At 39.3% G+C, this 12412-nt stretch overlaps 1 protein-coding gene across 1 annotated transcript; it reads right to left on the bottom strand.

Annotated features, from left to right (window-relative positions):
* Positions 1 to 22: 22 nt before the first annotated feature.
* Positions 23 to 12071, bottom strand: LOC111327335 (uncharacterized). The gene is made up of 11 exons (XM_022931492.2): positions 11978 to 12071; positions 11670 to 11770; positions 8450 to 8514; positions 7120 to 7182; positions 5756 to 5834; positions 4170 to 5415; positions 3765 to 3902; positions 3108 to 3409; positions 2616 to 2826; positions 1438 to 1747; positions 23 to 313 (listed from the first exon to the last, which is right to left on the bottom strand). The coding sequence occupies exons 2-11, from the start codon at positions 11729 to 11731 to the stop codon at positions 156 to 158; spliced, it is 2634 nt and encodes an 877-aa protein (XP_022787227.2). The 5' UTR covers positions 11732 to 11770; positions 11978 to 12071; the 3' UTR covers positions 23 to 155.
* Positions 12072 to 12412: the final 341 nt, after the last annotated feature.

Below are 12412 nucleotides of genomic sequence, written 5' to 3'. Positions count from 1 at the left end.
CTATTCTATAACTTTAACCAGGACGCCGAGTCAAGCTGAGTGAGGTGCCATTAGAGACTTAAAAGAGTTTAAAACTACAGCAGGCCCTCAAATATATCACCAGTTTCAAGAAAAATGATTCTTTGAACACAGACACTCATTAACAACAACCATCGTCATCTATGCCTTGGTCTCTTTGCAGCCAGTTTATTTTTTCTCCGAATAGCATCCTTCCGTTTTTTCTTGTAGTCTTGAGTGAGGTCCGATCTGACTGTTACCCAGTGTTCGCTGACTTCATCCTGGCTCACTGTTCTCATAAAAGGAGCTTCCCTATCTGAAAAGGAAATTAACGTTACATGCTTCAAGGGCGCAAAGGTTGAACCAAAACACTTTGCTAATACCGTGCTGCAATAAACGTGCTCTATCTTTCGAGATTTTCCACAGACGAGGCGTATGAGTGGTTAGCTCGCGGTTGTGCTCTTGGACACACCGACTTATAAGAACAGTGCTTCTCTCTCCCCAGGAGGTTAAGGGGCACCCTGCTATGGACGAGTATCTCGTCTAGATTGAAGTTAATCTTTGACCCCTAACAGAGAATAGCCTCTAATTAGAAGTGGTTACCTACTAAAGGAGCTCTTGATTGTTTACCGCCGCCCAGTTAGCCCAATGGATAGTGCGCTGGACTGTTGTGCGGGAGGTCGAGGGTTCGAGTCCCGGCCGCACCAACACTCAAGGTCGTAAAATAATTGAGAATTGTCTACCTTTCTATAACATCAAGAAATGGTTTTGATATTCTAGTCTTCTCGGATAGGGAAGAATAAACGGAGGTCCCGTCTCCTGCAGGGTTGGGGGTAGGAGACGTTAATTTCCCACGCACGAGATTACTGTGTGATGGATGTCCTCCCTGGGGTGGGATGGGTGGGTTTAATGGGCCCGCAGTAATTGGCGCAAGCTGTTGCGGTGTCCCTGCCGGTTGGCGAAGCTAAATAAACTAAATTAAACTTAAACTAAACTAAAAAAAATTCTCCTCGTCAGCAACCTAAGAAATGTATATAGAACAGTATGGAGAATGTGCAGACAAGTACTTATGTTAGCGCGTGAAGGGTTAACCTCTTCCTGGTAACATCATTCTAAAGAAATTAAGGGGCAACTTCTGCAATTTTCGGCCACTCAGCCTAAAAGATGTAGCAATCATTATAGTCCATCACAAAAACGTAAAACAGCAATACTTGAACAAGGCTGCTGTCTAACTAAACCGTACACAGCTGACATACTCTAGTTCAACATAGTTATGGGCAAACCTTTCAAAGAACAGTTTATCAAGTCTGTCAAACTTTTAGTGCGAAGATTTTTTTCTCACACCCTAGTGTCAATGTAGACTTAAATCAGAACGACCATTCATAATTTAACCGAAGCCCTAACCCTTTCCATGTGATGTTTATTGTTACTCTATCTCACCATCGATGCGATTTGCCAGGATAGAATCATCTGGGTGAAAGAAGAACAGCTCATCAGGCGGTGATGAGGTTTCACCGAGTCCAATAGCACCTGAACCAACAGAATAATTCAATTCCGTGTTATCATCACTATCGTAGTCGTTGTCTGTGTCGTCCTTGTCGTCATCATCACTACTGTCATAAGGAAGCTTAGGCGTGGCCTGCCAGGGATTCGATTTTAATATTTCCACTGTACCCTCGAGTGTAAGGTCTTCAGGAGTTGACTCGACGTCGTCATCTCGTTCTTGTGAGAGAAATGTGAAAGATGTTCCCTGTAAACAACGTGACGGATAGCAATACGTTAGATTCAGTTATGACTGGGTGAACGTTAACGTATCATTGTCATTGATCGCAACAATTTGATTGGTATAAATACCTCACTTACGTGAAGCGCGCCGTGGCTTGGATGACAAAATTGCCCTCTAGCCTCCATAGGTGACAAACTTATTGACCAATTGTCATTGAAATTGCAATACTTTGGGATGACATGCCAATTTTATCTTTCGAAACCCTCACTTTGGCTTTCTCTTTTGAACAATTTTACCATTTGCTTTTTAGAAAATATACAACGTGGTAAAATGGGATGAGGGGAGGGAGGTATTGTAGCCTGCAAGTAAACTCTCTCGCAGAGTGCGGGCGCGATGGGAACTGGTTCGCGAGCAAGGGGTTCTGTTGTTATGTGAGGTATGTTTCATTTCTCAACATTTCCCTAAGAATGACCTAAAGGTTGGTACGTGAAAACCAATTTTTGGCTACCATTTTTGCTCTTCAATTGCAACGTCGGTTTTGATGTATTGGTTTGCAACATAACGGATAACTCATATATACGTGGCACATTCCATAAGTCGTTCCACTTAATAGTTTGCAGTTAACACCCAGCAAAAGAATATCAATTATTCTCTTACAGCCAGCAAATGAAATTAATTAAACTAAAAAAGGTTCAACAAAAGCAATAACTGGTATAAAACTAAAACAAACAGGCAAACAAAACAAACAAAACAAACAGTGATCTATCAAAATAGCAGTCCAAAACGTGGACAAAATTTACGCCTGAACTTCATGCGGGCTATAAATGAGTGCCGTGGCAGCTTAGATTAAACCACAAACCATCTATCGCAGCCTTGCCATAGCTAACCATACCTCCTTCTTTCCACCGAAGAGGTTCGTTAGCACAGAGGTATTGGCCACGTAATACTTTTTATAAGACACATCGGGTAATTTTGCCTCCTCTGTTTGTTTTTCATTGGACAAACTAAGTTTTTCGTCTGGCTCTTCTGTCTCCTCTTCAACGATCTTTTCAAACTGTTTGTGATCTTCTCGAGTTGGGTCGTAATGCACTAGGGAGGAACTTCTGCGGGGTTGACAATACATCGTACATGAATTAAAACAATAGCGAGTTTTTCAGCCTTTTTGATTTTTTATGCACTTTTTTTTTTACCAAAAGTTGCCACAGACTTTTTTGTTGGTGGCTTCTGTGTCACGAACTACATATGAACACTTTTTCGCAGTCCTAAAATTTAGGATATCCTTTTACAGATGAGAATTCGAAATTCATTGCTTCCCCTTTATGAATAAACACGAGACTTTGTCAAGTTATGGTGCCTCATCGAGCTCTTATTATTTACTACTGACCTGAACTCTGGTACATTTCTCTCAACGCCTTGACCACTGTAATCAGCTCTGAAATCCGCACCTAGAATATTTCTGATAACTTTAAAAGCCATTTGCTTTTCTTCTTGGATACTTTTGCTAATTTCATCCTCATCTTCCCTCGGGGTGGCTCCTTCGTAGCCTCGAGACTCTCTCTTTTGTGCAACGCTTCTAGCAGCGCGACGAACATCATTATTGTCGTCGTCGTCTTCATCACTTTCCAGAAAACGTACATCAAGATCAAATCGTTTATCTCCACCGTAAGTCCTTTGTAATTTAAAAAGCTAGGAAGTGCAAATAAAAAAAAAAGGTTTTTATTAATCTCTGAAAGTTACAGGTACTTCGTGTAAACAGAAGCCATGGGCAATGTCACCCTCTCAACTACATGTAATGCTACTATGAAGAGAACTGTCGTACCTTAACAATTCGAAATGCTCTGAACTGATCCATGCAAGCAAGTAACCAATATTGCAGTTGGACCACACAACAGCAGAGTTAACCGACATTGCTGCGGTGCGTTAGTTCGGCATAATTATTGTTCATCAAATTAAAGTTACTCCATAAAATGAGCTGAAAAACAAATGGTCAACTACGTTTATAAGTGGAATACGGAGACTGAACATTAAGCACAAATTGTACCTCTTCACCAGACTTTCCCTCAAACTGGGGTTTAACAAGCTGATTATTTCTTTCTGCGCTAGGATGACTTGTGTGATCGCAGTCATCGTCGCTATCACTGTCGAGTCCAAGCCATGAGCTGGCCTTAGAACCTGAAATCTAAAATGTTTGCAAAAAGTATCACATTTGTAAAGAAAAACAATTTAGGTTCAATAATACTACTATTAATAATAAAAACAATAATAATAATTTAAATCATACAACAGTCTATGCTTGCTGTTAGCAATCATTTATAGTAAGCAAAAATCACTAAGCGCTCATTCACTACCGGCTAATCACTAGGAAAGACGAACAGCGCATTAATCAGCTGGTGCTTTTGTACCCACTTGTACCCATTGAACTCTCCACCTACACGTGATCACTCACCTTGACGCCCACAGAGTAAGTAGCTTTCTTGACTTTATTGTCATCTCCTTCATTTCCATCGCTATCAGAAAATACAATGTGATTTCTTCCATCATGGCTTTGTGCACTGCTGTCTAAGCCCTTCAGCGCATCTTTGATCAAGTTTTTCTGAGCTTGTGCAATCTTCCTTCTCTCAAGTAAGGCATCGAGTCGCTTTTCATTTGACTTTGTCCGTGTTTGAGGACTCTCTCCTACTTCTGGTTTCGCAAATTTTAAAGAAATTTCTTTTGAATCGCAAATGTCAAAGTTCTCACCAACTGGTCTTAATTTGGAATTATTAGCTGAAGAATCTTGATCTTTACTCGAGTAGGGTACATTTTCATTATCAGTTGATTCACTATCTGATGCATTTTCACAGCTATCAGAGGATTTCATATCACTTGCTTCTACCCCGGTCCCATCAAATGACTGTTTATCATTTCTTTCAACTTCTAATGGACTTGTCCCATTATGTACTGAGAAGTGTTGATTGCTATCAAGACTGCTATCTTTTCTGAAGGTTTTTGCGACAGAAGAACCTTCATTTCCACTAACTTGTGAAAGCAATTTTTCTTCTAACTGCGGAACAGACCGCACACTTTCTTCAGAGTGACCGTTTTCAATGGCCAAGCTTTCCTCCCGAATGTCATCGGTTATCTCTCTCGACAGCCTCGTTTCAACAATTTTTCGAACCACATTTCTTCCTGAGTGTGACTCGCTGGAGTCTGTCCCTACATCCTCGGTAAGATCTTGTTCTTCGAAAGAATCGTTTAAAAACTTTCCCTTTTCAACTGTTACCGCTGACTTTGATTTGTGTTTATTTTTCTTTTTACCTTTCAATAAATTGCCTGAACTAACGTTCAAAATGTCTTCCTCTGATTGGAAGTTCCATGTCAATTCCGCTATCGTATTATCTGTTTCCTCAAGTTTAATTTTCTTCAAACAATGCGTTGTTTTACTTGGATCAAACTTTGCAATCTTTTTTCTATCCCTTCTCCTCAAATACATGACTGGTAACACGCGCCCAAACTTCCCTACGACCCAGTTCTTCTTTCCTGGAAGTGGTGTACCAGGAACAGCCTTTAGAAGTGTTTCAGGAATGGAATTTTGTTTTTCTGTGTCTTTCTTATGATGTGCTATCGTTCGCTTTGGTGAAAATTGTTTAGTGTCCTCTTGTAACGGTGATACAAAATTAGCCTGGGCCTGCTGTTGTCTCTCTCTTTGAAGCCTTCACGTATAAAAAATACAGTGCGCTTATGAAAAGGGATACAGTTTTTATTCATACTTAGAGGGTAAGCGTGCTTGAATAGAACACAAACAGCATCAATATCTCATTTACCCTCGGTATATTAGGTATAAAGAAGAGAAGATTTTTCTAAATGCTTGCAACGGTTAACCAGTGTTATTATGTTTTCAAGCGCTAGTTGCTTTTTTTTGGTTTTGTTTTGTTGTTGTTGTTGTTTTTTTCTTTACTGTGTGATTAAGTACAACGTCATTTTACAGCCTAAAAAATGATATGCTGATCTGAAGGGTTAAAAAATGTATCGTTAGTTAATGTACTTACAAACCTTGTGAGAAAACTTTCTTTGGCAGGCTGAATCTTCAAACAGCAGCCCCTCCACTTCGAGTTTGACAGGAGTGAAACACCTTCATATGAACCAAAAGGAGAGGGATGTAAGAAAAAAAAAAAGCAATACAAAGAACTCCTACAGCCGTTTCTGGCAGTAGAGCTATGATGAATGTATATAAAAGTACATGTTTAATAGAGGGGTGAAACTATGCGTACTGTACTTTGATTTACAATCAGTGTCAAAATTAGTTGACACATCATGTTGGAAGAGTTCTGTGTGAAGAATGACATTCCTGTTTGTACCACATTACAAATCATTAACAGCTCCCCTCACCCGTTCAAAGTTGGCTATAAGTTCATGGAATCACGATACAACATTGTTTTGGGGGGAAAGGGACAAATACTTTAGGTTAATTTAACAATAACAAAAGAGATAAAATTAAAGTGATAAGTGGTTGAAAAGATCAGTGTATCAACGATCTTGTTGCTGATTGTAGGTTCATTCTCTACATGTATAAAATTTAAAATATGAAAAGTTATCATTTAAAAAAAAATTTGCCCTTTATACTTCTGCTTATGTCAAACATGAGAAAACAAAGGAAGTGTCATTATTGTTCCTGTCTGTAAAGCCATATTTGATAACTAACTTGTATTATACTTTTACCTAGTTTAGATTTGAGTCAAAGTCATCAGGAGAAAAGGAACAAACTTAACCCTCTCTCATGAATGACTGACATGTAACTTCTTCTTTTAATATCAATACATTATCCAGTAAACAAATATTGAGAATACTCAATCTTATTACACGACTCTGGCAGTCAGAGGGCCAATAACTAAAATCAACCAATCAAAATGCTCTGTTGCCGGTCCAATATTCTCTAAGTATTGGACCGGGCACTGTCCCGAATGGTCCCGAATGATCCCAAATGATACCGCACTTGTGTCCCTTTGAACTTCAGTTGTATAATAAATCTCTTATTAACCAAGCTTGCTCGGGACCGTACTGGAAGAATATCGGCGCTCGGTCCGTACTGTCAAGACCTTGGGCCAATATTCTCCCAGTATGGCCCTCACGCTTGGTTAATAAGATATATTTATCAGCCAAATTCTCAAAATTAATTTAAAAGGAAATGAATCGCAGCTACAGGGAGAATTAACAGGAGATAATACATGTGTATCAGAATCTCTCTATTTCAACCTCCAGTTTTCTAAATACAGCTCAAGTAGATATCCAAATATACACAATGTATTCCATTATTTCAACAAACACAAATCAAAGCGAATGTTTTGATGACAATTGTATCTGGAACATAATAATTTTTCACAAGCTGATGGTAAATACAAAAATGATTATATACTTACATCTTCTAAAATCTTTCTCTGTTTGCAAAATGTCAACATATGCAAATGTTTTGGTTGTGCAACCTAAATCAATCATAATAAAGGATACTACATAAAAAAGCCTTGTATACTAGCAAAAGAACTCATCAACTTTAATACACTGTAACTTAAAGAAACTACATTAAGCTATAAAAATGGCTTTGAAAAATAAGTTTCTGAATTAAGTAATAAAGACTGCTTTCAAATATTAAAGAAATAAATGATGATAAAGAGAATTGCATGTAGGGATATCAAAAAGTAAAGATTTTGACAGGACAAAAAGCAGGGCTCTACACAGAAGGTCATACATGTTGAACATGTACGGTACGCCGACATCACAACCAGATTTTTCTGCCCTCAAGGGTTAGCAATTTCTTTATCCCCTTGCATCCTAACGTCAGCATGCACACTCTCCATGCAGTTCTCTGTACAGTTCCCAAGGTGTTGACAAGGAACCAGCATAATGACCAGCTCCCAGTTGGCTTGTTGGATCAGTTGGTAGAGTGCTGCACTGGTATCGCAAAGGTCGTAGGTTCAAATCCCCTATGGGCCTGAACTTTTTCAGGCCTTATTTCCACTACTACAATTAAGTAAGGTTTGTTACTATGAGGATCACTTTCATACATTTCATGGAAGCCCAGTACAACAATACGATTTTCATACATTCAATATTCATTGATTTATATCACTTCACAGGTTTAATACGAACCAACATAGTGACCAGCACCTAGTTGGCTTTTTAGCTCAGTTGGTGGAACACTGCACCGGTATCACAAAGGTCATGAGTTCAAATTCTGTACCTGCCTGAATTTTTTCAGGTGATAATTCCTCTACTACTTATTAAGTAGGGTTTACTACCGCAAGGATCACTTTCATACATTTCATGAAACTAAAGTACACATAATTATATGATTTTCATATAATTATTAAATTTTAATTATTTAAGAGCTTCTTTGGCTGGTGATCATTTCCTTCATTCTCATGACCTTAATGTGTGATTCAGGGGGGAGGGGGGGGGTGGCAGGGGTTTCATTAAGAGCCAGGCACCAGGCAAATTCACTGGTTGCAAGGATGGTTTTGCCCACCTGGTTAAATTAGCATCTGGAGGAAAGTTTATCTTATAAAGAAGTTCAGTTCAAAAAGTTTTTCCCGCCTGTGAAAACCAGTTGCCCTCCTGCTGAAAACATTAATAAAACCCCTGGGGGGGGGGGGTACTGTACAGAAAATTGAAGGCTATACTTCCCTTAGGGATAAGATGAGGCAAGCTCTCTCATAATTCAGTCATCAAAATACAAACGAGTCATTTACATACCATTTTCATCTGCTCTTTGTATAACCTCAACTGATGATACAGTACCAAAAGCATTGAAACGATCTCTGAAAAGTTACAATAGATGATAATTAACCCTTAATTCCCCTGATCTGGTTGTTAATTCTCCCCTTTGGCTGATCGACATTGGTTACTAGATCGAGGTGACAACTTCTACCTGATAATTTTGTGTATTCTCGTTACCTGCTTGCTGGACAATTTATGGATATCCTTAAGAGAAGTTACATGTTCATCACTTCCGGGAGTGAAAGGGCTAATTAAATCACGTACATGACCAAGTGTGGATAACAATTTTTTATACCAGTGTTTACAATATTTCTCACATGTCAGCCTAGCCAGCAACAAGAGAGGATTTCAAACATTTTACATCGTAATGTTAATGTACTAAAGGAGGCCCTTCAGGTTACCTACCATTTTACCCCTTTAACTCCCACGGGTGATAAACACATACTTTCTCCCTGTAATATCCATACACTACCTGTATCGATCTAGCAAACAGGTAATGAGAGTTGCTCAAACTTTTTTTGCCAGAAGTAATTATCTTGGTATAACATCAACTTCTCATCAGTAATTTACCACGAGATGTGTAGTAGTTGGAGGGGATAATTTACAGTCAGGTCTTGGAAGTCAAAGGGTTAGTACCTGTAACTGGCTCATTGCTACGACATTGTTACAGTGTATCCTCATACACGTAAGTGAAGGTTTACAGGGTATGTTCACTATGCATCCTAAAGATAATTGAGAAATCCTGGTAATCAGTTACTACCTATGCCACACGCATACAACAGGAATGTTACACAGTTAACCCAGGGGGGGAGGGTTAGGGTGAGTTCAGGACACATATTTCATTGAACAAAGAGCAATGCAGTTATATTGATCAACTAACAGAAGTAGCAGTGAAAAATAAAGCCACAAAAAGAATGGCTAAAATTTATGGCCAACTTGAGGCTTTTTTACGTGTAAGTGAGTTCAAGATGTACTATTTGAAACATGTGCAAGTACAGTTAAATACTCTCAGGAAAAAAAAATATATACATATGGTAAGGTAAAGGTAAAGTCTGTTTATGAGCCTAGTGGCCCAATAGGCCGGTGCTTAACTCCAGTTTCTGTAGCATGAAGTGACTTGGAGTATTTCTACTCCCCCCTGGATGGGATGCCAGTCCATCGCAGGGGGGAGCATTAAATTGCCAGTACCCATTTAAACACCTGGGTGAAGAGAGGCACTGTGAGGGTAAAGTGTCTTGCCTAAGAACACAACAACACAACACAATGTCCCGGCCGGGGCACAAACCCGGACTACCCGGCCGGGGCACGAACCCGGACCAGTCGATCCGGAGTTGAGTGCACTAACCATGAGGCCACCGCACCTCCACATATATATGTATGTATATAAATATTATATATATATACATATAAGCGAAATAGGCAACATAGGATCCATGACAGTGCTTGACAATGAAGGAGCGACTACAGTAGCAAATGGACTACTCAAGTTATGCACATATAAATTTTTCTACAGCCTGTTTCATAGACCAACAAAAGTTGATCCACTCATCAGTCAAACTCCATACACACTGAGGCATTGTGACGGTTAACTCTAACTCAGCAATGTGATCACATGACATTGTTTAAAAGTTCAAATCTTGAAAACCGTGCACGTGCCGATAGGAGCGTTAAGAATACTTGAGAATATATTTTCGCCAATGTCTACAATTGGATATTATTTCACTTCGCTTGTTTAAAGAGGCTTCATGTGGATAAGACAAGATAACAAATTTCTGAGTGAGGCATAAATTGCAATGCTTTGTGGCATTGGAATATGCTCTAGCCCTAGCAATAATTTTCCATGAAATTGATTAGTCTTCCCTCTTCTCCCTGAGTTTCCACAGGTACTTGCTCAGATCTGTGTCATTTTGCCGTCTCTTGTGGTTGAATGACATTTGGTGGTTGGGCCATCTATTCTTGAAATCTGTCGCTGTGAGGCCAACGTACGTTTCAGTTTCTTCCATGGTAGCGACTGTGGCTTGGTAGACAACCTCGCTTTGCAAACATTCCCCTCCTAAAGGGCATTTGTTTTCGTTTCTGCAGTTGCACAATCTTTGGGGGCGGCTTTCTTTGGGCATTTTTGCGTTCCTGATTGTGGCTTTGTTATGCCTGTCTATGATCTGTTTCATATTGGGTGAGCATGAGCAGCTCAGTTTAATGGTGTTTCTATTGAAAATTTTCTTCAGTTTGTGGGTGACTGGAAAGCACTTGTTAATAAGGTTAATAAACGCTCTGTCAATGTTGATCTGGACGTTTCTGTTAACTGGTGGGTTAAACCAAATTATGTTTCTTCGCCTTTTGGTTTGGTATTGCGGTCGGTGCAGTTCCGGTTCAGTGAAGTGCAGCTTGTATGTGTAGCCACTCTTGTGTAACACGTCTTGGTAGGGAGGTGCCGCTTTGTTGAACATGTCTTTGTCAGAAAAGATTTCAGAAAGATTGTGGATAAAAAAACATTGTACAACATTGGCAGAACTTGCCAATGCCACAAAACGTTGCAATTCATGCCTCACTGAGAAATTTGTTATCTTGTCTTGTCCACATGAAGCCTCTTTAAACAAGCGAAGTGAAATAATATCCAATTGTAGACATCGGCAAAAATATATTCTCAAGTATTCTTAACGCTATTATCGGTGCGTACGGTTTTCAAGATTTGAATTTTGTAAACAATGTCATGTGATCACATTGCTGAGTTAGAGTTAACTGTCACGATGCCTCAGTGTGTATGGAGTTTGACTGACGAGTGGATCAACTTTTGTTGGTCTACGAAACAGGCTGTATTAAAAATCCATACGTGCATAACTTGCGTAGTCCATTTGCTAATATATATATATATATATATATATATATATACATACATGTTTATTTGTTATTCTTTGTTTTCTTTTTGTCCTGACAATGGACCAATTCAAACTAGGCCTGGGAGACAGTGATAGATGAGAGCCACTACAGCTTTCACTCGATTTTTCTCATGTATCTTTGTAACTCCTCAACAGTTGTTTTTACAGAAAGAAATGTCATTAAGTTTAGTACACAGCTATGGTAGTTGTGAAAATAAAAGCCTAAAATAATTAGATTTTAAATACATTCAGGCTTGGAAAATCCGAAATTAACGTACGTTGTACACCTGACATGACGAAATAATTACAGTATAACACACCTCAAATCAACTTCTTTGATACCACTGTAGAGCCCTCCAACAAATAAACGCTTCGTTTCCATAATTTTCCCAGTGACACGCTGTGTGATTACAGTGTTAACCTACATGAAGTTAATCAAAGGATAACTAAGTATTTACCATAAAAAAATGAACAGTTATTTACAATCTTGCGATCATAATCAGTCCACGAGGTACTGTGTGCGAGGGACAACATTACCACGATTTGCCACAAGGACTAAAGATAATATCGATCATTGCTAATACAAGAGACATTAAGGGCTCTTGGATGAATTTAAAACCCATTCTACCTGGTGGAAGTTCCGAGCTTCAAAGAAGGCAATATCACTGCAGAAATGAAGTACTTAGTACACGTTTATCCGCCATGTTTTTTGTTATATCGCGTGAAAGCTGGTAACCAGTGTTCAGTGCTCTCTCTGCTGAGTTTCTTAGAGCTGGGGCTTGGGCTGGAAGAGGGAAACAGTGCTGTAGTAGCGTTGCAGTTATATCTAGGTCTTCCTGTGCAGTTATGTCCTCACACCTAATGACCAGTAAAATGCAGTTTTATTTCTTGCAACCAAACTGTGTTGTGATCGTGTCCTCTGCGTGTTACCAACCAGGGGAGGGAAGTGATGCTAAGGAGTAGGAAGATCGTGTAGTTTTCCTGGCTCTAAGTTTGAGGATTTTATGGACTATCCTTGTTTTATGGGCTTTCCTCTGAATCCTTGAGGAACGCTTCAGATTGG

The sequence above is a fragment of the Stylophora pistillata genome, chromosome 9 (genome assembly GCF_964205215.1).
Source record: "Stylophora pistillata chromosome 9, jaStyPist1.2, whole genome shotgun sequence".
Taxonomy (NCBI): Eukaryota; Metazoa; Cnidaria; class Anthozoa; order Scleractinia; family Pocilloporidae; genus Stylophora; species Stylophora pistillata.
Note: the sequence above shows the minus strand (reverse complement) of the source record. Positions and strands in the feature narration are given on the sequence as shown.